Raw genomic sequence first — 24,759 nt, 5'->3', positions numbered from 1 at the left:
CTTCGTACAGACAATTTAATTGTGGTGAAGCACGAGGATTGCTGAATTCCGTGAAGACCCAGGGATTCTGTATTAGTGAATTGAAGAGTGAAACCTTTGATTTGAAAATCAGGGAGACTATATCCACTTTAGTATAAATAATTCTTCTTGCTTTTAATTTGAGAATCACAATGAACATTTCAAGCTAAGTTATTTAGAAAGATGACGGAGACATTACATTTGGGCTTGGGTAAATATAGTGGCACATTAAAATTAAACACTGGGTTTGAGTAGATTCTGCGATTCATTTCACAGTGTCTTCCTTCGACTTTTAAAAAATGCATGTCTGTAATTCACATTTCTTGTATAACAGTTGAACCAAAAGGAGAAGGATTAAAAAGAAGAAAACCACAACTCATCCCTTAAGCTCTAGACAGCCATTGTTAGCATACAGGTTTCTACAAAAATAGGACCACGTGATAAATACTATTTTCCTCACATAATATGTCAGAAAGTTCTTCATGTTCTTCTCCTAGATACTCCATGACTCACTCCCTCGCTAGATTTAAGTCTTTGTTCAAATACCACAGTGGGGAGGCATTTCCCAACCTTCTTAAAAATTGTGGCATTCCACCCCCACCCTAGCACACTCACTTGACTTTCTTGCTCCGTATTTCCATAGTGCCAATCGCCATTTGATATTATGTTTTATTTAAATTATTTTTAAGTACTCTTATCCTTCTGATAGAATATAAATTCCATGAGTGCAGCACTTTTTATTTTATTGTTTCTTTGTTCTTGCTGTTTGATTCCCCCCTCATGTCTAGAATAATGCCTGGTACATAAAAGGCACTCAATCAGTGAATAAATAGATGTCAGATTTAGATTAAAATCATTATTTTGGTGGCTATACAATTTTCCAGTGTGGGATTGACCACAGTTGATTTTTTTTTAACAGTACTTTATTGATGAACATTCTGATTATCTCCATTATATTTAATTGTATTGAAGAATCTTTAACATGCTTTTCTATATACTCTTCAGTTACTTCTTTTGTAGAATAATTTCTTAAAAGTGGTGTTGCTGCATCAAAGTATATAAATATTTTAGGGCTCTTGATACCTGTTGTCAAATTTTCTTGAAAAAAGTTTTATCCTTAACGCTGCTCTATTTTTATATGAATAGCATAAAGTGCAGATTTTCCTATTTCATTGTCAGTATTGTGTTTCATCACTGTTTTTAATCTTAATCCTCTCATTTAAATGATATTGCTTAGAAGATTAAGTACTATCAGAATCAACAATCTGTTTTTTAGTTAAGTAGCAGAAAATAAAAATGGAAAGAAAATAGAAAGGTTAATTTTCTAATGTGTAATTATGTATAATAAAAGCCTGAACTCCAAAAATGTCTAGTGTGAGATCTAAGGAATTAAAATCACTTGTTTAAGGTCACGTATCTTCTCATTTACAGATGAAGATGCATCATTTAAGGCGGGCTGCTGGGGTTGCTATTTGGTTGGTGAGGACAGGGAACTGGGAATGCCCTGCCTTGCCCTGATAATTATCACTTCTCCCAGAGAGTTCTCAAAGGGGCTTGCACACTCAAGGAACAGAGCAAAATGGGAGTACACGAGCCACTTTATTAATAGCTCCAGGAGGCTCAATGTCTCTCTAGGACAGAGATCTGAGGTCACCCTGAGATGGTACATAGGCTTTGGCTCTAGGATAAGCAGGCATTTTATCCTCTCTACTACAGACTACTGGTTGACTAAGTCAGGGCAATTCTTTCATATTTTTAGTTGTGACCAATGGGTAATAAATAGATTGAGAAGGCTGAGAGGTGATGCATTCAATGGGACTTATCCTCAAGGGTTTCTTGACCTCTGCCATGTTCCAGTATTTCCTGGCAGTTTTTAAAACCTTATTCAGCTCAATATTTGCAGATGACACATTGCTAGGTACTGAAAATTTCTCTTTGGTTTTGTGTATATGTGTTATTTTTAAAATAGCATATATTTTTCCCTCCCTTCCCCTATGTTCATCTGGTTTGTTTCTTAAAGTAAGATGAAATCAGGGAGGGAGACACACCATAAGAGACTCTTAACTCTGTGAAACAAACTGAGGGTTGCTGCAAATGGGTCATGGGCATTAAGGAGGGCACTTGAGGTAATGAGCCCTGGGTGTTATATGCAACTGATGAATCTCTAAATTCTATCTCTGAAAATAATAATGCACTATATGTTAATTAAATCGACTTTAAATAAAAAAATTAAAAATAGCATAAATTTTCACTCATATGAAGCAATTTTAGAAATAAAATAAATGAACAAAGGAAAAAAGAGACAGACCAAGAAGCCAACTCTTAACTATAGAGAAAAACTGATGGTTACCAGAGGGCAGGTGGTGTTGATGCACTATATTGTATAACTGAAACTAATAACACTATATGTTAATATTCTGGAATTAAAAAATATAAATGGGTAAAGTAATAGGTTTAAATTTTATATAATGAGAAGTAAGTTTCTTTTCCACTCTTGTTCCCTAGTGACAAAATTCAACTTCTTCATAGAGGCAACTCGCTGTTGACAATTTCTTTGGAATCTGTTTAAAAGATAATCCATGACAATGGATTTTAATGTGTATATGTTTTCATGCAAATGTTACCATTATACATGCTGTCATGCTATCCTCTACCATGAATGTTTCTTCTTTTTTTTGAAGTAAACACACCCATTGTGGAGCTCAAACTCAAGACCTCGAGATCAGGAGTTGCATGCTCTGTAGACTGAGCCAGCCAGGCACCCTGTGAATGCTTCGTTTATTAAATATTCCAGTCAATGTGCTTTCTGGTGTAGTTTCCTTGGTGGCAAATGTATTTAATATAAAGTGAAGATGGAGTTGAGGATGAAATTGTAAAGGGCCTTTAATTGCTTTGTTTTGTAATAAATTGTCTCTCATCTCTGAAGAGAACACTACAAGAGTGATGCTACTCAAGTTACCTAGGGAAACTGACCCCCTGTTACCTTTGCTTTGTCGTCCATTACATCTTCCCAACCTATTCAGAGAGCATTGCCTTCTCAGACTCTGTCTCTTGAGTAGGCAGCTTTAGACTGAGTTGCCCTCTTGTGCAGACGTGGAAAGCAGCAAGAGTCATCACCGGTTATGTAGATATTATACAAGTCACATGTAAATTAGCTTAGTCATGTTTTGGCTGGGAGTTGAGGCCATTTATAGGTCACAATCACTTTAGTTGTGGTTATTCCATAACCAACACTTTTTAGACAAATAGATCTCATAGAAATTGCCCTATGCATTACATGCAGTAAGTATGGTTTCCTGAGACCCTTGTTTCGGTTACATACATATTTGGATATGTCCCAAGTAGTGATATTGTGTCATGATATAAAAAGGTTGTTTCTTTACTCTGGATTGTGGTCAAAAAAGATTCAGGATCACTTTTTAACTGCTTTGATCTGCAGAGTGACACAGGGAAGTCGATATGGTCATCCACATTTCATTGGTGAGGGAGGCTGAACTTGAGATGGTAGTATTGAAATGAAGGGTAGAGCTGGGGTTTGTGTTTCAAGTTTTAGGGCTGGGGTTTTGTATTATTTTCTTTTGAACCTATTTCTGTTCTCTATTAGTTACTATAAACAGAAATGAATCTGTTTTTACTGGAAGCTTATGATTTGGTCACTGTAATTACATTTTTCCGTGTGTGTGTGTGTATGTGTGTGTCTGTGTGTTCCAGCCCAATCTCTTATGCACTCATAATTTAAATAATTAATCTGAAAAGCCCCTAAGTGGTTTTATTTATATTTACCTTAATGTTTATTTCCTTATACCACTAAAATGTATGCACCATAAGAAAGTTGGAGAATCAACAGCTGCCAATTGGAAGAGCCCTAAAAACAGCCATGTGTCTCCATGTACTGTGCATGGATCTGCAGCCTCATCACCTGGCAAGCATTTAGAAAAGCAGAATCTGTGTGGCTCAGTTGGGTAAACATCTGCTTTGGGCTAGGTCTTGCTCCTGGGGTCCTGGGATTGAGCCCCACATCAGGCTCCCTGCTCAGCGGGGAGTCTGCTTCTCCCTCTGCCCCTTCCCTTACTTATGTGCTTGTACGCTCGTGTTCTCTTTCTCTCTCTCGCAAAGAAATGAATAAAATCTTTAAAAACTGCAGAATCTCAGGCCTCATCCCACACATTCTCAGAGTCTGCATTTTATCAGACTCTGGGTCTTTTGAACATTGATATTTGAACAACATGTGAGGCATCAGACCTTTTTTTTTTTTTTTTTTTTTTTAGATTTTTAAAATTAATTAATTAATTCATCCATTTATTCATGAGAGACAGAGAGAGAGAGAGAGGCAGAGACATAGGCAGAGGGAGAAGCAGGCTCCATGCAGGGAGTCCGATGTGGGATTCGATCCTGGGACTCCGGGGTCACACCCTGAGCCGAAGGCGGCAGACGAGCTTAACCACTGAGCCACCCAGGCATCCCTGCATCAGACCATTTAAAAACAACAACAACAACAACAACACATCAATTAAGTAATTAAATGACTTTCTGTATGTTAGTTATTCAGCCTACGTTTACTGAGAGTGTAACCATGGCCGAAACTTCATGCCAAGATGTGGAGATAGAAAGAAACTGTAAGTGGGCTTTACTTCTTAGGAGCTTCAGTTTGCAGGAGGAGAGAATGGCCATAAACAGCTAAATGCAACCAGGTATTATAGATGCTGTGATAGATCTGAACTGTGTACGAGGCACAAAAGGGGCTGCTGTGTGAATCCCTGTGTATGTGTGCAGCTGTACATGGATATGCTTGAAGAAGGAAAAGAACGGTGCTTTTTTTTTTTTTAAGTGCAGAAAATTAATTCAGACTTCACTGATGATCTGAGTTAATTATTCCCTTGTGCTTTTTCACTACAATCACATATTAACTACTCATTTATCACCTCCTTTGCTAATAAATTCTTGTTATTTTTCCCCGCTGATGGGGGCTTTTATTTTATAAAGAGATAAGTGAGCTCTTCATGCAGGTAGGTAGATGCCTTTCATACATGCCCAAACCATGTTCCTAGGGCAACTGTAGAGGGTGAAAACTCAGCTCCCAGCATGTAGCCATATCTACTTCTCGGTGCTACCATCTTTGAACTCCTAGACTAGCAAGGTAGTCTAGGAAGTCTAGGCAGTCTACCCTTTCTGCAGGGTAGCTGCAGAAAGTATGCATACCTGGGCTTTTGGCAGATTTGCTTCACTTGCTTTTCAAGTTAATGCCATGCATTACAGGCTATTTTATGGCAGTGAGTTGGCATAAAGAGTATTTAAGAGTCAGGAATATGTACTTTTACACCACTCACTCTTTAGCTGCCTCGTGGTGCTACATCTGGCACAAAGCAAAAATCTTTTGAATATTTGCAGAATTCTTTGCGATGATACGGAGTTTTACCTGGCAGGCAAGGGCTAAATGTATTTTGTATGTGGGTAGGCTTTGGATGGTGAGGAAAAGGGTAAGGAGGAAACCAAGTTTGTAGGCATGTGGCTGGAACTACCCTCCTTCTTCTAAAACTAAATGTTTCTATCTTAGATTTTATGTATCCCTGGATTGTTGCAGTTTCCTGATGGTGTGTTTGTTTTTGGCTTGCCTGCTTGATTTATTCAATGCCCCGTTAACTCACAGGGTCTGTAAGTTCCATTTGGATTTCCCTGGCAAGTGGGGAGGAGGACAGGCCATGCACTAATGTGAAGGTTTACAGCTTAGCATTGCTAGTTGCAAGGTACTGCAGCTGATTCTGTTCGGATGTTTTTCTCTAGCCGAATCACCACCTGAGCTGCTTCTCTCTCTCTCTCTCTCTCTCTCTCTCTCTCTCTCTCTTTTAGGATTTTATTTATTAGAAAGAGAGAGAGAGAGAGAGAAAGATGAGTGGGGGGTGAGCCAGAGGGAGAGGGAGAAGCTCCCTGCCAAGCAAGGAGCCCCCCTCCCCCCCACCAACCATGGTGCTGGATTGGATCCCAGGACCCCGCGATCATGACCTGAACCAAAGGCAGACCTTTAACTCACTGAACCACCCAGGTACCTGAGTTTCTAAGCCCGGTGCTTTCTCATTGTTTGAAAAAAAACTTTGAGAATGGAAAGGATCCCACTCCCCCAGCAAGTTCAGAGACACAGACACACACACCACATGCACTTTGTTCTTTCTATTTTGCCCTCTTCCTTAAACATGGAAATTTGCCTTCTCTCTCAAGTGGACTTATTTTTCCTGCAACTAAGAAGCATTTTCCTTTGCTTAATGGCTTGTTAAAATGGTGAACCATAAATCAGAGTTCTCGAAACAGTTCTTAGTCTGATTTAAGGTAATTAAGAGCTTTTCATTCTAGCTATCTCAACTAGTTATGTTTCCCTCCAAAGGACCCATTTTCTCCCCCCGCCTTTTGTTGGACCCATTTTCTATCCTCATCATGTGTGTGTCTGTTTTTTAGACGTTTACCTGCTCCTCCACACCATTTTAAAATGTGAGATGCACTCCGAAGAATGAAGGAAGAGGCCTATGATGGTCAAGCTTGAAAAACTGAAAATTATGTGATAATTATGAGCTTATTACTAGGGCTTTTAAAAAATCTTAATCTAATATTCACCTGGAATAGACAGTCTAGATGTTTGTTGTTTTTAAGTTATTTCTTTTAAAAATACAATATGTCAGTCTTTTGTGTAGTTTCACCCTTCCAAGACTGTCATCAGTCTGTGCCTCACTTTATATTCAATTTTTGTGTTAGAAATATAGGAAGGAGGGAGCCTTGGGTGGCTCAGTAGTTGAGCATCTGCTTTTGGCTCAGGTAGTGATCCCAGGGTCCTGGGATTGAGTCCTGCATCAGGTTCTCTGCAGGGAGCCTGTTCAATGCTTCAGCAGTCTCTGTGACAATAAAACGTGGTAAAGTATAAGAAGGAGCTCAGAAATCTCTTTTAAATTAGGTATGAAGAAGACATAGGTCCAGAGAGAACATTCGAACCAGAAAATTAGGCTGTGCACTAGAATTTGGTAGCACCAGCCTCCATCAGCCTAGACCTCCTATGCTGATGACTTAAGATCTCATTTTGAGGGTTCTTTTCATATGTTTTGACGTTTCAAGGCAGAAAAGAACTTGGTGACAATTCTTTTTTATTTAACACGTGTTAAATACTTTTTAGTGCGGTATTTGATCAAAGGAAGGCTAAGTTAGTTTCTTGATTCTGACTGCCCATTAGACTCATTTGGGTTTTAAAGGAGTACTGACACCTGACCCCTCCTCCCTACTTTCTTTCCCCCATTCCCAAGATCCTGATTAAATTGATGTGAGATGGAATTTGGGCATCGGCATTTTTAGATACACTTTCTTGCTGATTCTAGTAAGTAGCTAGTGTTTAGAACCAGAGTAGAGTTATTGAAGGTTTATGAGATTTATGACCCTAATAAGGATATGGATAAAACATGTCTCCAGATATGCACACCCAAAAAGGTAAGAGAAACAGAAATGTTTCTATGTGATGTAAGTCATTTAACCTTTCTAATCCTATGGGGTCTAAAAATAGGACTAAGGTAATACTTTACTTAATGCAGTGGTTCTCAAGTGTGGTTCCAGGACCAATAGCATCAGCATCACCTGGGTGTTTATTAGAAATGCACATTCTAAAACCCCACCCTGGACCTACAGAATCAGGAGCTCTGGGGGTGGGACACAGCCATCTGTGTTTAACTAGATCTTTCTGAGATCCTAGTGTCCTCTAACATTTGAGAACAATCAGCACAGAGGGTTGGAGGACTAAGAGGTAACCTTTAAAAATCTTAGCAGTGATTGGTGTATAGTACCGGTCCATAAAACACAATACTCTAAATACAGTGCTGACTGGTTGGTAGTCTAAATATAGTGGGGAGCTAGGTTGAACAGCTACTCTTCCAACTCTAAGACTATTATTTATAGGGCAAATAGGGCCCAAGTGAACCATCTCCAAGGTGTATCAGAACAATGAATCCAAGCCACCATCCTTCCACTATGCCGTTTAGATTCTTTTTTATTGAAGGCCTACATCATCATATTTTGGTATTATCCCAAAGCAGCTCACTGAGTGATAGAACCTGATGCCTTCCCATTAAGTTTTGAGCATCTGAAATGCAAAGAAAAGCTACTTATCTACAAATATTATTTATTATTGTTAAAATATTATTTTTAGAAAGGAAGAGACAAATAGAGAATTTTTTTTAAACAAAGGAAATTTCCTTTTCCTAATAGGATTTTTTGCAAAGTATTTTTTTTTTAAATTCCATGCCGTAAAGCCATAGAGCTCTTAGTTCTATATCTGCACCTCAAATCTTAGAGATTAGATGCTCTCTCTTACAACAGCATAACATTAGTATGCTGTTCTGTTTGGTCAGTGATCTTGAGTTTTCTTGATATGCTAACTCCTCATAACTTCCTGCCTGGATTGTATATAGATTTCAAAATCAGATGTTTCTTATTCTAATTTCTCCTAATCTCTCCTCCATGTACTTCTAGATTAGTCTTTAGTAAATCATATTGCAACCAAGTTTCTTTTTTTTTTCTCAGAAATGCTTCGTGGATCCCCACTGTGTACATGATAAAATTTAAACTACTGACCAGACGTGCAACATACTTAAAAGTTTTTTGTTGTCACTGCACGTGTTTTTATTACCTAATAGTATGATTTTACATTCCTATATTTATGCTATCTTAATAACTTGCTCCTTATTCTCCAGCCCTGAATTATTTTAACCTATGCCTCTGTTGCTGGTCTTTCTGCCAAGTAGGCTTGCTGTCCATATCAGAATGTTCAGGGACCATTTTCATGCTGTGGTGAAGCCTTCCTTGGTTCCTCCACCTAGACATGAGCTTTCCTTTATCTTAGCTCCCAGAAGAGCTTGTTTCTCCATCTTACTATATTTTATCTTGTATGGTCTTTATTTATGTACATATTTTTTCCTCCTCTACTTGATTAAAACATTACTGAAGATAAGTACCAAGTTTTACACACCTCAGCAATCTACTCCCTGCCCCCAAGCACCTTCCCTATTTTGGCTGAATATACCTGACTCCTTTAAACCAGCTTTTATGTCACTTCTGAGAAGCAACTCTGGTCCTCATTCTTCTCAAAATTAAGACTACTAATTAAACTGAAGAGAGCTAGAATAGGGAGTAATTGCTCCACAAGACAAAAAATTATATGTCAAGGCCAATGAGAAAGCAGTAAAACAGCAGCAAGTGTATGTGTTTTAAGAGAGCTATACAGGGACACTTGGGTGGCTCGGGGGTTGAGCATCTGCCTTTGGCTCAGGCCGTGATCCCAGGGTCGTGGGATCAAGTCCCACATCAGTCTCCCTGCTCAGTGGGGAGTTGGCTCTCCCTCTGCCTGTGTCTCTCATGAATAAATAAATAAAATCTTAGAGAGAGAGAGCAAGAGAGCTATATGGTTGCATGTCTAGTAACTTCATGTGTGTATTTCCTTTCTGTAGGTGATTTTCTGCCACCCCCCCCTCCACCTCTAGATGATCCTGGTGCTCTTCCATCCAGCCCTGGAAACTTCCCTCCTCCACCACCTCTTGATGAAGGTACTTTCAGGGCGCAGGTAAGATCTGTGGTTGAAGTCATATTAATAGGCCATGCTAGGAAGCTCATGAATTCAGTGATCGCTTCTGTGGTGGATAAACATTTATCCGGAGCCTAAAGAAAGCTTTACAACTCACAGAGAGCTAAGGTACTTTAATGCAACATCCCCAGCTGAAGCTTCTCAGAGTTCTGCTGGCTTGCATTCTGAAGCTCCGGAAATCCTTTTACCTACTAATTTTGTTTTGAAACTGCAAGCCATTTTTTTAGGAGTGTCAGTTCTGAATTCCACATTTTCTTGTTTGTCCTGGGGACCCAAGCGTGCTTTTTTTATTGCTTTGTTTCTCTATCCACAAACAGTACCTTCTACATGAGTAAGAGTGGTATTTTAAGGTTCTGATTGGTCACCATGGGTCCTAATCGGTCAGCCACATCTTTCTAGCCTAAGCACCAGCAAACATTCTTGGGGTATTCTTTTCTGAGTGAGGTCAAGGATGCATATTACAGTATGTATTGATTATATACAAGTCTTGTGCTCCAGAAAGTGTTGATTGTAAGTAACTCAGGGTTGGAATCAGAAGCAACAGTGGAAGTACTTAGCCTTTGATCATGTAGAGCCACTGGTGACCAGATGCCAGCATTTGGGCAACTAAATACTATTCATATCAGGAAAGAAACCTAAATAACAAACTCATAGAATTATTGTTGTGTTTTATGGGTGATGATGTTACTATAGATATATAGAAAAGAAACCAGTCCTTATCTTTTAGAGAAATGTCAATATATTTGGGAAGGGAATTAATGGTGTCTGGCATTTGCCTCAAAATAAGAGTAAAGGACTAATGTGTGAGAAAATAGGTGAAAGAAAGATTAGTTATGAGTTGGTAATTCTTGAGTGCATGGAGGTTGATTCTGTTATTTGGTTTACCTTGATATATATTTACAATTTCCCATAGTAAGTTTTAGAGAGGAAAAGCCATGGGGACTGCCTAAATGGTTTAGTCCACTGACTGGCTTTCCTTCTCCTAAATTTTAGGTTGGGAGAGACAAAGGAAGAAATGATTCATTAATTCAGCAAATATTCCGTGTGCCTCTGTGTATACCTTTATAGCACTAGGAATTCTATAGCAAAAAGACAAGGTCCTGCCCTGCTGAAACCCACAGGTTAGTGAAACTGGTTGATAGAAACAAAATGCGTACATTGATACAAAGTGCATTGGGATGAGATCAGGGCTCTGGGTTGGAGGAAAGGTGGTCCAGAGCCTTTGCTGAGAGGGGGACACCTAAACAATGATTTGAGCAGGGGACGGGAGTAAACCATGTGAGTTTGTAGGAGTATATTTTCATATAGGAGAATCTAATGGAAGAAGCTTTTTCTGGGACACCTGGGTGGCTCAGCGGTTGAATCTCTGCCTTTGGCTCAGGATGTGATCCCAGTTTGGGGATCGAGTCCCACATTGGGCTCCCTGTGAGGAGCCTGCTTCTCACTCTGCCTATGTCTCTGCCTCTCTCTGTGTCTCTCATGAATAAATAAATAAAATCTTTAAAAAAAAAGGTTAAAAAAAAGAAAAAGCTTTTTGTACTTTTTTTTTTAATTAGTGTTTTCATGTTCTTTGGGCAAATACCTAGTAGTGGAATTGCTGGATCATGTGGTAGATCTATTTCTATTTTTAAAAATATTTTATTTATTTATTCATGAGAGACACAGAGAGAGAAAGAGAGAGAGAGAGAGAAAGAGAGAAAGGCATAGAGACACAGGAGGAGAGAGAAGCAGGCTCCATGCAGGGAGCCTGATGTGGGACTCGATCCTGGGTCTCTAGGATCACACCCTGGGCCAAAGGCAGTGCTAAACCGCTGAGCCACCTGGACTGCCCAGCTTTTTGTACTATTGATAAAATTATTAAGTTCCAGTTATAACCAGCGACTGCCAATTCAGTTTGGCGCCTAGATCTTTTAAATCTATTAAAAAAAATTATGTCTTAGATATATATGTCATGGATTTCCTACAAAAATCTTGAATTTCCTATAAAACCTTGCTGATAAAATGTAGGAAGCTAGTAAAATCAAAGCTCAGATTCCACTAATGGATAGGAGTCGTGCAAAGTCTATATTTCATGCAACAGATAGGTCCTCTGGCAAATAGAAATAACATGACCAATTTTACTTATTTTTAGTCATTTTTTATTAACAATGGAAAAAAAAAAACACCTCTTAAATTTGTCTTTTATATACCTTTGCTCTTTTGGTCCCAGGCTGTTCTTTGCATATTATTGAATTTACATAATTAAAAACTTCACTCAGTCTATTTGCTCTCTTAGAATATAATGGAAACTATTTTCTTGCATTTTAAATCTTCAGTTCTAAAAAGCTTGTTTGACCTTGAGACAGAAGACTTGTGTTTGACTGCTAGTTGAACAACTTACTCTAGTTATGTGTGTGTGTGTGTGTTTTAAAGATTTACCCTTTTATTTTAGAAAGAAAGAGTGAGCATGCAGGGAGCAGGGGCAGAAGGAGAGGGAGAGAGAGAGAGAGAATCTCAACCAGATACTATGCTGAGCTCAGAGCCTCACAAAAGGCTTGATCCCAGGACCCTGAGATCACAATCTGAGCTGAAACCAAATGTTGGTATGCTTAACTGACTGCACCACCTAGTTACAGAGGCTCCCCTCTAGTTACATGGTTTTGAACGGATCACACTAAATCCAGCTTTTCTCATAATTGAATTTTTTTTTATTTATTTATGATAGTCACACACACACACAGAGAGAGAGAGAGAGAGAGGCAGAGACACAGACAGAGGGAGAAGCAGGCTCCATGAAGGGAGTCCGACGTGGGACTCGATCCCAGTTCTCCAGGATCACACCCTGGGCTGAAGGTGGTGCTAAACCACTAAGCCACCCAGACTACCCCAGATATTTTGATGTTATAACTATTTGTATATAAAAATAACAACAGCAATAGTAATACGGTTTCCCTAAAAGGTTTAATTAAGAAAAATTCAAGCATGAGCTTTCATTAAAATTACAAATGCTTTTCTTCTCTATGGACCTTGTCCTGATAACTATGGGAAAATCATGACTTTGTTATTTGTTTGTTTGTTTATTTATTTATTTATATGATTTTATTTATTTTACTGAGAGAGTGAGAGAGAGCATGAACAGAGGGGAGGAGGCAGAGGAGAGAGAGAAGCAGACTCCCTACTGAGCAGGGAGCACTGATGTGGGGCTCTATCCCAGGACCCTGGTGTCATTACTTGAGCTGAAGGCAGACGCTTAACCTATGGACCCACCCAGGTGCCTCCATGACCTTGTTTTTTAAAAGGAAGGAAATAAAAAACTGGTTGCCATGTTGGCTTATGATTTTTGCAAAATAGAAGGAAGGAAAAAGAAAACACCGATGGCAATGGCAATTGCCAATTCCCATTGCCAAATGGGAAAGGACAGGTCTGATAGGAGAGGCATGCTATTCTTGAATATATGGAAGATCGTTGGCAAGTTCAAAAGAAAACCGGCACACCCTTCCCTTGTGTGAGCATGATAGTGACTTGGCCCTGCTCTGGTCAAATTTGAAGCACCTTGGAATAGGAACTATAATAGAGCCGAAACTAATATAATTACCAGAGAAGATTTTGCACTTATTCCTGTTACCTGTGGTGAAACCTCATGTTCCCAAGTCCAAATTCTAGCTGGTAAGTGTGTGTTTTTATGTAGAAGCCTGTTTATGTTTCCAGCCAAATTTTCAGGTCTGAGTCAAAAGAATGTCTACGAAGTCTGACTATAAGAACTATTAAGGTTTTCAGGGCCAAAGGGACCTTAGAGATCATGCAGTCCAACCCTAACGCCAGCCAATAGTTAAGCCGCTTCAAGGACTTGCTAAATGAATTAATTTCCTGTGTTTGCAAATTGGGGAAATTGAGACTCTAGAAGGTATGGATCCTCTAATCTATATGTGATCTTGAGAAATCTAACTTCTGGATTTGTCCTCCTGTTGTAATGGATGACATTGCGCAAGATTTTGCTTTAGTCCTGTAAGGCTATAAGGTTCAGATGGGGGGATTACATACTTTTATTTGGAAGGATCAGGTGCTGCTGGACTTTTGCTTGGTGCCCTGAATTTTTTTTGGCATTCTGAATTTTTGACACCTGCTGTGCACTTTTTTCCCCCAAAGGCAAATATTTAGTGTCAAAAATTCCTGTTTTGAGAATTATTGTTTTGGTTTTGTTTTGTTTTAGAAAAAGAATGAATCTTGGAAAACAAATGAGGGCTTTATCTTTCCTTTTCTGTCAGGATCAATTTGGTCTCAATACCTGTGAGGATTGGAGTGACCCATTTAGTGGGTCATTCATTTAGTCTCCATTTATTCATTATGAATTGAATACCTTCTGTAAGTCAGGCACATAAAACTAGGGATTTTTTTAGAGATATTTTATTTATTTATTCATGAGAGACAGAGAGAGAAGCAGAGACACAGGCAGAGGGAGAAACAGTTTCCATGCAGGGAGCCCTATGTGGGACTTGATCCCGGGACTGAAGGACCATGCCCTGGGCCAAATGCAGATGCTCAACTGCTGAGTCACTCAGGCATCCCTAAAACTAGGGATTGTGGCCTTAGAACATGGCATCATGGGTTGGTGCCCTGAGTTTCGACCTTGGGACTGTATAGCATTATTCTCATCTGATGCCACAGTTGGTAATTTCTTCTAATTTCAGCCCACTAATGGGCAGGTCTGTAGCATTGCTTAGAGTAGTTTCACAGGGGAGAATGCCTCATAGAATTTCAGGTTTACAAGGGAATTAGAGATCATAGTTCAAGTCCGTTTCTTTTGTTTGGACCTCTTTTTTTTTTTTTAAACAAAATATTTATGGGTGGCTATTGTAGGTGAGATGATGTTGAAAGATAAGAAGATGATGGATCACATGCAGTACCTCTGAAACCCATTTGGGAGATTTACACATACGCAGCTCTTAGACTAAAGTGTCCCGTCGTAAATTACTTCTTAGTCACCATGGTCTGATCAGAAGTACAGTCTAGGTCCTCAGGTGTGGTAGAGGGTGGGGGATACAAATTAACTGGCTGGAGATCTAGGAGGATTCTTAGGAACAGTTTCAATCCAACTGAACTTTGATGGCTGGGTGGGACTTAATTTTCCCATGGTAGGGAATAGATCTTTCAGCAATAAAGTAACACAAATAAAAGTACTGAAGGAAAGCATAAAGTAGTGTGATAGGCCTGTATTCCAAACTGTAGACTTCACCCTTTATTCTGAAATCATCAACAGTTTACTGCAAGTGTTTGTTAATATTTTAAATATAAGGGTGACATCCCCAGATCTGTTGTTGGATGCCATGTGGTGCTTTTAACACACCAGCAGGCATAACCTGTTGCGTTGGTGGGAAACCCCATGCAGACAGCTCTGAGTTGCCTGGTACACTTCCTTGAGCTCCTCCCAGACTTGTCTCCTGATTTCTGATGGCTTCGAGGTCAGGTGCCTGATATTTAATGTCCACTTTTTGTGACATCTATGTTTGACTTTTCTTCGTGACCTCCTGTTAATGTCTCCTCTCTCTCTCTCTCTCTCTCTCTCTCTGACCCAGTCTCCAGGGATTTGTGTTCTTTGAGTTTTCATCTCCCCCTTTATTCTGGCAAGATGTGACTGCCATCACTCAGGTCCCATCACCTTCATAAACAGACCGTGATGGCTGTTGCCTGTTACTCCCTATGTTAAAATCTTTATCTTACGGAACTGAAATTTGTCTCTTTATGATTTCTTCCCAGTGATTTTCTTCCTCCCCCCGTAGAGCATGGTTTATGTGCAAAGGAATGGTTAGGCCAGGGAAGGGTTAAGTGAAGTCTGCCTCAAGACGTTGAACATTAAGAGCTGCTGAAAGAGGTGACTTTTCTGAGGACCAAGTAAGAACAGAGTCCCGTGAGCTGTGCACTGATTTTGGGGAAGTTCCCAGAGTTAATTGAAAAAAGAAGGAAGAAAGGATACCTCTGAAATCATTTATGGTCTTTAACAGTCTGTCGGCCAGTTCATTTCTTGTACAAAAACATTTTCAGAGCTCATTTATGCATATGGTGGATGGCGTATTATTGTCAGCTATCCACTTACATCAATAATAATTTTAAAGTCTACTGTAGTGTTAACAGAGTTGGCACTGGATTCTGTGTCTTGGGACTCTTGCTCTAGTACTATCAGGGTCATGGGGGTGGAATGACAGATTTTTTACTTGTAGGCACAGAAGACTCAGATCCACAGCCATGGCTAGGTTCTTTCATGCACCCACAGATATAGGCAGCAGGACTTGCTTTATATGGCTTTGGCCTACCCTATTCTAGAAGTCAGTCCTTCCAACTGCCTGTTAATAGGGTGCTCAGAAGGAGGATTCTGAGTAGAAGAGGAGATCCAGGCTGGAAAGGCTAAGAGTAGAGGTAACATGCGGTCCTGTCAGAACAAAACCAAAATAGTCAGAAGCTTGAATCCACTTGGAAGTGCTTGTCTTTTATGCCCAGTGAGAATACAGGAATATCTGGATCCAGGAGAACAGATTAAAGGACTGCTTCTTTCTGGCCCTTTACCTTGTTCCTGGGCCTTGGGTTAGCAAACCCTAGTTGGTGTTCAGGGTGGTTTGCGACCCTGGTGACAGCAGTAGCTTCATGACTGTCCCCTCCTGTTCTGGTCTGCACTGGTAGGTCAGTGTGTCGTTAGCAGAGCTGGTGGGTCTTTGGTTTTGGTCAGTGTGACTTTTTACAAGTGAATTTCAAAGGTTTCCTATTTGCTTTTCTTTCTGAATCATCATCTCATTGGGTATTTGGATGAGCCAAGAGAGATATTTTTGGTATCTACACTCATAAATGCTTCTTTGAAAGTAGTAGGTCTAGAGCCTGTAGGGGGTATTCCAATATTTCATTTAGCAATTTGAACCTTTTTCATGGAATGTCATAGTTTTCTTTCTTTCTTCCTTTCTTTCTTTCTTTCTTTCTTTCTTTCTTTCTTTCTTTCTTTCTTTCTTTCTTTCTTCTTTCTTTCTTTCTTTCTTTCTTTCTTTCTTTCTTTTCTTTCTTCTTTTTCTTTCTTCCTTTTCTTTCTTTCTTTCTTTCTTTCTTTCTTTCTTTCTTTCTTTCTTTCTTTCTTTCTTCTTTCTTTCTTTTCTTTCTTCTTTCTCTTTCATTCTTTTTCTCTTTCTTTCTTTCTTTCTTTCTTTCTTTCTTTCTTTCTTTCTTTCTTTCTTTCTTTCTTTCTTTCTTCTTTTGATTTTATTTATTTATGAGAGACACAGAGAGAGAGGCAGAGACACAGGCAGAGGGAGAAGGAGGCTCCCTGTGGGGTCTCCATCCAGGACCCAGGATCATGACCTGAGCCAAAGGCATATGCTCAACCACTGAGCCACCCAGGTGGCTTATTTCTTAAGGACCTTTTTAAAGAGGTAAATATTTTCCTGGGGATCCATAATGGAGTGTATGTACACAGACATGCTCATTCATACATATTAACCCGATCACCACTGCTGCTACCATCTTCAAGTAACCTAGGGCGTTTGCGTGCTTTCTATAGGGAAGGATTGTGGAATTGCTGGATAAGAAGAGTCCTGTGTGGAAATTGGTTGTGGCCAGTAATGCTGTTGGATGTTAGGATAACCAAGGAGGTCAGGTTTGCTCTAGCTTTTGAGCTTCTTTTTTTTTTTTTTAATTTTTATTTATTTATGTATGATAGTCAGAGAGAGAGAGAGAGAGGCAGAGACACAGGCAGAGGGAGAAGCAGGCTCCATGCACTGGGAGCCCGATATGGGATTCGATCCCAGGTCTCCAGGATCGCACCCTGGGCCAAAGGCAGGCGCTAAACCGCTGCGCCACCCAGGGATCCCTTTGAGCTTCTTTATAGGGAGTAATTGACCATATTTGCCTATTTCAGAAAATGTTCTTTGCCCGCAGACAGGTGAAGAAATTGTAGTTGGTCTGTTCTTTTTTTTTTTTTTTTTTTAATTTTTATTTATTTATGATAGTCATAGAGAGAGAGAGAGGCAGAGACACAGGCAGAGGGAGAAGCAGGCTCCATGCACCGGGAGCCCGACGTGGGATTCGATCCTGGGTCTCCAGGATCACGCCCTGGGCCAAAGGCAGGCGCCAAACCGCTGCGCCACCCAGGGATCCCAGTAGTTGGTCTGTTCTGAGTCAGTGGAAGTGTCCATCCCATTTTGCCTCTCCCAGCGAGAATCTTAGTGATTTCTTCAAAGCTGTAGTATGCTTAGTATATTTTTTTAATATGCTGTGTCTCCTAATGTAAACCAGTCAAACAGTGTAGATCAACCATTTTCAATCATGTTTCTCTATCAAGGAAAAATTATGATATCTGCACTTGTACCTCTACCATGTGAGGTCTCCTTCCTGAGGCACCCAAAGGGTTAGGTTAGTAAGACAATTTGGAGAATGTGCTGTAATATTTTAAACTTTATAACTTAACCTCTTTTTAAAGAATAATTTCTCACATTAAATTGTATCACCACAGTATTGATAACCTCCAACTTTTACTTGTTTATTGCAGTGTGTCTTGTTTGCTGTTTCTCTTGAATTTATCATCCTGATTGTTTTATGTTCTTTTTTTTCCTCTGCCGTTAGTACTTTATCAAGTGATTTTTTTTTTTCTTTTTTTTGGCAGGGAGGAAGCTTGCATGGATGACTTAGGTCCTAAGTTTTTATATATCTGAAAATTATTTATTTTTGCCTTTATATTTAAGTGAAAGTTGGCTACAGGTAGAATTCAAGAGTCAAGTTTCCCTTGTCAGCATTCAATGCAGGTTTCTGTACTATCACTTTAATATCATTCACTGTTGCAAGTGAGAAATCTGATTCCAGTCTGATTCTTTTTCCAGTTTTTGAACTTTTTTTGTTGGATCTGCTGGCCTTATTTGTGGGAGTCCTGGTTTCACTGCCCTGTGCCTTGATAAGGGTCCCTCTCCTCACCCCAGTGTTTCCTTCCAATCAGCATTCAGTGTGTCTGTTTGATCAGATGAGTCAAGTTTTTATTTAGCCAAGAGGGATTTTCTTGTGTTATTTGGGAAAAAGCATGTTAACTTTTCTTTTGCCATTTTCTTTCTTACAGAGCCCCTGTTTTATGATTTTGGATTCCTTCTCCATTCTTCCTATTCGTATTCTTTTTCAGGACTTCTGTCATATGGAAGAAACTTTATTCCTTGCTTCTTTTCTTTATTTTTACGTTGTTGTTGTTGTTGTTGTTATAGTCTGCTCCTGACTCACAAATGCTACTTCCACCTGAATTTAGGGGAGGGAATGTGGTGGGAGTGGCTGTGGATCTACTGTTCTGGTAGAGCTCTTGTACTCCAAACTTTATCTTTTATCTCCATCAGGAATATATAGCCCTTTAAACAGCATGGTGACCACAGAGTGGGTATCTGCATCTGGTCTTCACCTTCTGTATGTAATTGGGGGAGACAGGCCAGTGAAAGGGTTTCCCTGAGATACACAGACCAAGAGCAGACCAGCAAGCTCTACTACAGCCCTTAAGGCTGCTTATTAGCTATGAGGATCCACAGGCGGGTAGCAAAGCCCCATTTGTGCTTGCCATATATATGCCAAGTAAGGCAACAGCAGGCTATGGGGTGGGCTCTGGTTAAGTTCTCCTGGCTTATAGGTTCCCTTCCCATTTCCTCATCCAAGTTTCTCAATGACTGTGTCACCAGGAGCATCAGGGAATGTGGCAAAGAACTTTTTATTAGAAAGGATGAACTCACTAAGTGATTTTACTGCTGTTATGACATTCTATACTCCAAACATCCTTTCCCAAGAGGCTCCCCCACCCCCTCACCCTTCTTGTTGTGACAGCTCAGAGTCAGCTATTAAAGTCAGGTGTTGCTACCTTTTGTTTTTTATCTCAAGCTCACTCTCCTGCCCTCGAGGGCTTCACCACAGAAGAGCCCTCTTGTTGCATCATCATCTAAACCAAGTCAAGCTTTAGGGCTAATACAGTATGATGGCGAAGACTGTAAGCACAGGGTCCAGACACCTGGCCCCTCACTCACTAGCTGTATGCGTACGGCTCACCCTCTTAACCTTTCCACACTTCAGTTTGCTCATCTGTAAACTGGGTATAGTTATTGAACCCACTTCTTTGGATTGCTGTGAGGTTTCAAAGAGATGATGTGCATAGAGAATATTGTAAGTGCCTGACATATCCCAGTGCTTAGTAAATGTTTACTGTTGATGTCATCACTATTGGGCAATTCTGGGCCAGCTGGCCTCTGTGCTGAGTTCTAGAACAGTTGTCACTGTCTTTGGTTTGCTTCCCCAAGGTTCACCGGTATCTCCACTCCTTGCTCCTCTCTATTTGGGGATTTGGGGTCTTTTGCTAAAGAAATACTTCCACAAACTCCTTCTATAAAATGAATGTTTGGATTAACTAAACTTTTTAGATCTCTTATAGTTCTAAAATTTACTGCTTTGGTAATAAAATATCACCTCTTTATAACTTCACAGTGATTTATAACTGACAAAATATATTATCTGATTTTCACATATAAAAAAAGAAACAAATATATCTCAACCGATTAATAAAAAATTAAGGTCCAAGTTGTTGAGGCAACTCTTTTAGATCTCACAAGTGTCATGGTAGCAGTGATTTATTTTTAAATGGACAAAAACAAAAACAAAATATATTTTGGGGACTTTTAAGCCTTTTGGCTTACTACCAATTCCCTTACAAATGAGAGAAGACAGATCATTTTGAATTCTCAAAAAGCAGCCAAAGTCATCAACAATATGTGTTCATGGCTGGTGGCCAGGGGCCACTGAGATAGCTTTCTGTGCAGTTCTTTAGTGGAAATAAGCACATCTTCCATCCTAGCCTTTGGCATATTCTCTGACAATCCCCTCACAGATCATACCATGTTCTTCTTATCCGTGGATTTGGTAGGAGGCTCTGTTGGGCTCACAAATCCTTTAGTTCCTTTGTAATTTACATAATCCACTCAGCATGGGCACAAAACAACTTGATCTGAAAGAAGGGGTAAAAGAGGGAGTGGAAGATGCCAAGACCAAAAACCTAGGGCATTAACTCAGATTTTATTTTTGAAACTCTCAATGTTTTGGGAAGATTTTCTGTGCATAACTGATTTTACTTGATCCATTGAGAAGTGAAGTACTTATGCACCCCTGCTAGATAATTTACAATATATTATTGCATGCAATACTTATACCAGTTTTGAGGGGTCATGCTATTCTTATCGTTATTGTGTCGTTAAGTTTTGTGAGTGTGATCTGTCCCAGGTCTGCAAATTCCATAAATTCCAAACTTGACTTAGAGTGTTTTTTGTTTTGTTTTGTTTTGTTTTGAAATAAAAGATTTTCATACCACTTGATCTCACTTGAGCCTTTAAATAACTTACAAAAAGGGAAGAGTAGAGATAATCTCCATTTTGTGCAAGTGAAGGAGTTCAGGCTCAGAGAAGCTAAGTAATATTCCAGGTTTCCATGATATTAAGTGTCCCAGGCAGGGATCAGACCCTGAGTCCTATCAGTCCATTTCTCTCTCTCTCTAGCCATCACTGCTTTATTGTTACTTTTTCTTTATATATTTTCTGATGAAAGGCACAAAATCCCAATTGTCAATTTTCTCTCTACATACTCACGGAAGCTCTTCGTCTTAGGAGTTCTGTTGTAGAATTCTCTATGGAAATATTGTCTTCAGACCCCCCCCCCCCCCATTGTCTGTATCTTAATGGATTGTATGAATGTACTTTGGTATTAAAATATGGGAAAGAAGAGCATGTAGGGGGGCTCAGTCAGTTAAGCGCCAGACAGTTGATTTCAGCTCAGGTAGTGATCTCAGGGTGGTGAGATCCAGCTCTGCCTTGGACTCAGTGGGGAGTCTGCTGGAGAATCTCTCTCCCTCTCCCTCCACCCCCCTCTTAAATAAATAAATCTTTAACATGTGAGAAAGATATTTATAAACCTTTAAAATGGAATTCTTTCCATAATTTTTTGTTGGCTGTTATATTGTTTTACCAATAAACTTCAGTAAGGATAACAATTTTTATTATGGTGGAAAACAAGTAAAATTGGTTGCTGGTGGATCAGTTGTTTCTATGGCCATTTTTTAAAAGGGGAAATAGAAATTACACAAGACAGGAAGATTCACACGGTAAGAAATGTGATCTAGGTGTTGATTTTTATAAGTTAAGGATTCGGTTAATGAGACCCTCCTCTCCATAAAATAAAAGAGGAGAGAGAGAGAGAGAGGGAGAGAGAGAGGCATAGAAGGTGCTCAGATTCCTTTCTTTCCCCATAATTTGTATTATTTCTTCCAGTGCTTTAAACAGTCTGTGTCTGCCCTACAACCACCTTCTGGTTTGAATTGTGTATGATATATCAAGATGGTATGTAATTTGGAGCAGACCATCCCTCAGAACCACATCTCATAAACTAGTATGATGCCATGCTTTTGCCATAAACTAGTATGATGCTTCCTATCATCTGTGTTTGTTTTGTTTTATTTTTTAAATGATCACATAGAAATAACCCATTTAATAGCACTGTTTAAAAAAGTAGGTATTTATCTTAAAAGTCCTTTTGTGGGGTGGGGCTAATATTGTTTCAATATCCTTGAGCCAGTTCTTTCTGTTAGAAATTATATCACCGTCACATTTAGAGCAATGAATTACTGCATGACCTTTCAGTGTTGGAGTTGATGTTATGGCGAGTATTTAGAGGAACATGGCCAACCATTTTCTAAGCAGCTGTCACTGGCTACAGGTGCACTGAAGAGTCGGGGTTCTGATTTTGGGAGACCCAGAGCTTCCTAGGGTACCTGGCTGACTCAGGCTTAGGTCTTTCAGGAAGAGACTGTCAAACAAGTAAATACAAAACATGGCTGCCAGAAGAGTATTTCACGATGCACATTCAGGAGAGTTCATCATTTTTCTTATCATTTTACATCAAGCCATTTTGTAAGTCGAAATGTGCCTGGAGGATTGTTTTCATTTCCTTTTCGCTTGTTGAAAATTGTACAGTGTCACTTTAGCAATTTGTTCCTGACCCAGTGGGGATAAAAACCAGTTTTGGGCCATGGCAACTACAGAGAGGTATTTTCATAGTTACAGATTCATTAAATGAGAGTCTCTCGTAGCCTTCCCTCCTTGCCTGCCATGTTTCTCTCTGTCAACTGGCACATAAGCCACAGTCTTAGCATCAACTAAAGTTATTTCAACTCTACTGAAGTGGCCCTTCGTACACATTTGCCACCTCCTCTGATCCCCCAATGATCACTCTTTTTCTGATGTCTTCCACCTTTTTCAGGCAAGTAACACTTGACATGAACCTCCTCACTTCCTCCCCCAGTTTTCACTAAACAGAAGTCCCTGAGTTCCCCTGCTGTATCTGCAACGATTCCTTTTCTCTTCTCTGTACCAGATCCCTCTTCTTTTTTCACCTCCCCCTAAGTTTTGATGCCCACTCAAGGTTCTCTATTTTGACCTTCTGTCTTCTCTCAGTAGAAGTCATAACTCTAATAGAGTCACCTTTGATCTCTGTCTATTTAATGACTTGTACCAGTTATGACTTTTTTCCTTAGACAGCTATTATACCATTAATCAGTGAGTTTTTCCACAGGAAAACCTTCTGTCTCTTCACATTTGGCATGTCCCAGAGCTACTCGTTGCCTTACCCCAAGGCTTCCACTCTGTTAGAAGTACCATCATATTTTCTATTCCTCCAAATTCTAAACTTCAGTCATTGCTAGTATGTCTAAATTTTTTTTAATATACTTGTTACCAACATCTCATATTTTGGTTCAAAAAGGACTCTCAGTTTTACTCTCATGTCTTCATTTTCCTATTCATTGTCCTAACATCTTCCCTCTCCAAAACACACTAGGCTCATTTTTTGATTCTTTTTTTTTTCTTAATTTTTACTTTTTAGGTTATTGTCATTTTTCATTCCAGTTGCATATCCCTAGCCAATTAGTCTTCAAAAAATGTTATTTTCTTCCTTTGGTTTGTTATTGTCTACCACATTAAATTTCTTTTCTTAGTTGATTTGCAGAATATTCCATGTTCTTCCTCACCCTTTACAGCACAACTCATCTCCTCACTGTGCTCTTTCCAAGTCTTTGCTCTTGTGAGACTGATGTCCTCATTGTCAGCTTCCCATGCTGAGTTAACTTTCTTTGTATCTTTCTTGCTGCCTGAAATACCATCATCTCTCAACTGATCAGAAATCTTTCCCATTTTGAACAGCCACATTCAAATCTGAGTTTCTTCCTCGTAACTTCTGATAACCACCAGCTCACCCCAGTCCCTTCCTTCTGTTTTCTCTGACTCTGTTGACTGAATAATGTGGTCCTGTGACATGACCCCAGGGTTTAGTGCCAGGAAGCTCTGCTCTGTTGCTTACCAGTTGCATTATCCATCTTCGCATGCAAAATGGGAATAATAACACACTTTTACAAAGCTATTTTGAGGATTAATTAAGATAAGGAGTCTAGAGTATCTAGTAGTATCTAGTTCATAATCATGGCTACAATGAATCAGTCAATGGTATTTCATTTTTCTGACATTTAATATATGTCTCTTTGTGGACTGATGTAATGCCATATACATTAATGTTACCTCCAAACTGTGTTTTACCAAGCCAGAATCAAAATATAACATGGAAGAGACTTGTAGAAATTATTTAACATCACAAATCCTAGAGACTCAGATTTGAAAGGGTCCTAATCCAGCCCATCTTTCTTGTGTTGAGGAAATGAGGGGAGTACTAGATTTTTTTTTTTTAAGTGAACCACCCAAGTGACACAGTTAGTATGAGATCTGGCCCCAACCCCAGATGCAGTGTTCTAGACTCAAAGTCCTAAACACATTCTATTATACTCTTGTTCATTCCCCTTTTAGAAATGGCCTGAAAGCTGGGTCACAGTTCATATTCCTGTATCACCCATGGTGTTTATCTCATTGAGAAATATCTGGTTGATATGTGTGGATTGAATGATTCATTCATTCATTTCTTTGTCTTGGCAATTGGCATTTTCTGGAAACATCTATGGAATATACACTATATATAGGCCTATCACTCTTTTGATGCTTTTGATGCTGTTGTAAACAAACAAAACTGTTTGACATGTACCACTTCTGTGTACTGGCTCAGGGTGGTGGGGAAAGGAAGTGGGAGAG

General features: G+C 39.5%; 1 protein-coding gene across 46 annotated transcripts in view; it reads left to right on the top strand.

Moving 5' to 3' along the window:
- Positions 1-24,759, top strand: part of LPP (LIM domain containing preferred translocation partner in lipoma) — a 657,925-nt gene that overhangs the window by 283,112 nt on the left and 350,054 nt on the right. For all 46 annotated transcript variants that reach the window (XM_072752457.1, XM_072752453.1, XM_072752428.1 and 43 more), the window contains one exon: positions 9,489-9,601. In XM_072752457.1, the coding sequence (XP_072608558.1) occupies positions 9,489-9,601 (113 nt within the window). The remainder of the gene's footprint in view (positions 1-9,488; positions 9,602-24,759) is intronic.

The sequence above is a fragment of the Vulpes vulpes genome, chromosome 3, assembly GCF_048418805.1.
Source record: "Vulpes vulpes isolate BD-2025 chromosome 3, VulVul3, whole genome shotgun sequence".
In the NCBI taxonomy this organism is placed as follows: Eukaryota; Metazoa; Chordata; class Mammalia; order Carnivora; family Canidae; genus Vulpes; species Vulpes vulpes.
This window is presented reverse-complemented; position numbering and strand designations above follow the sequence as displayed.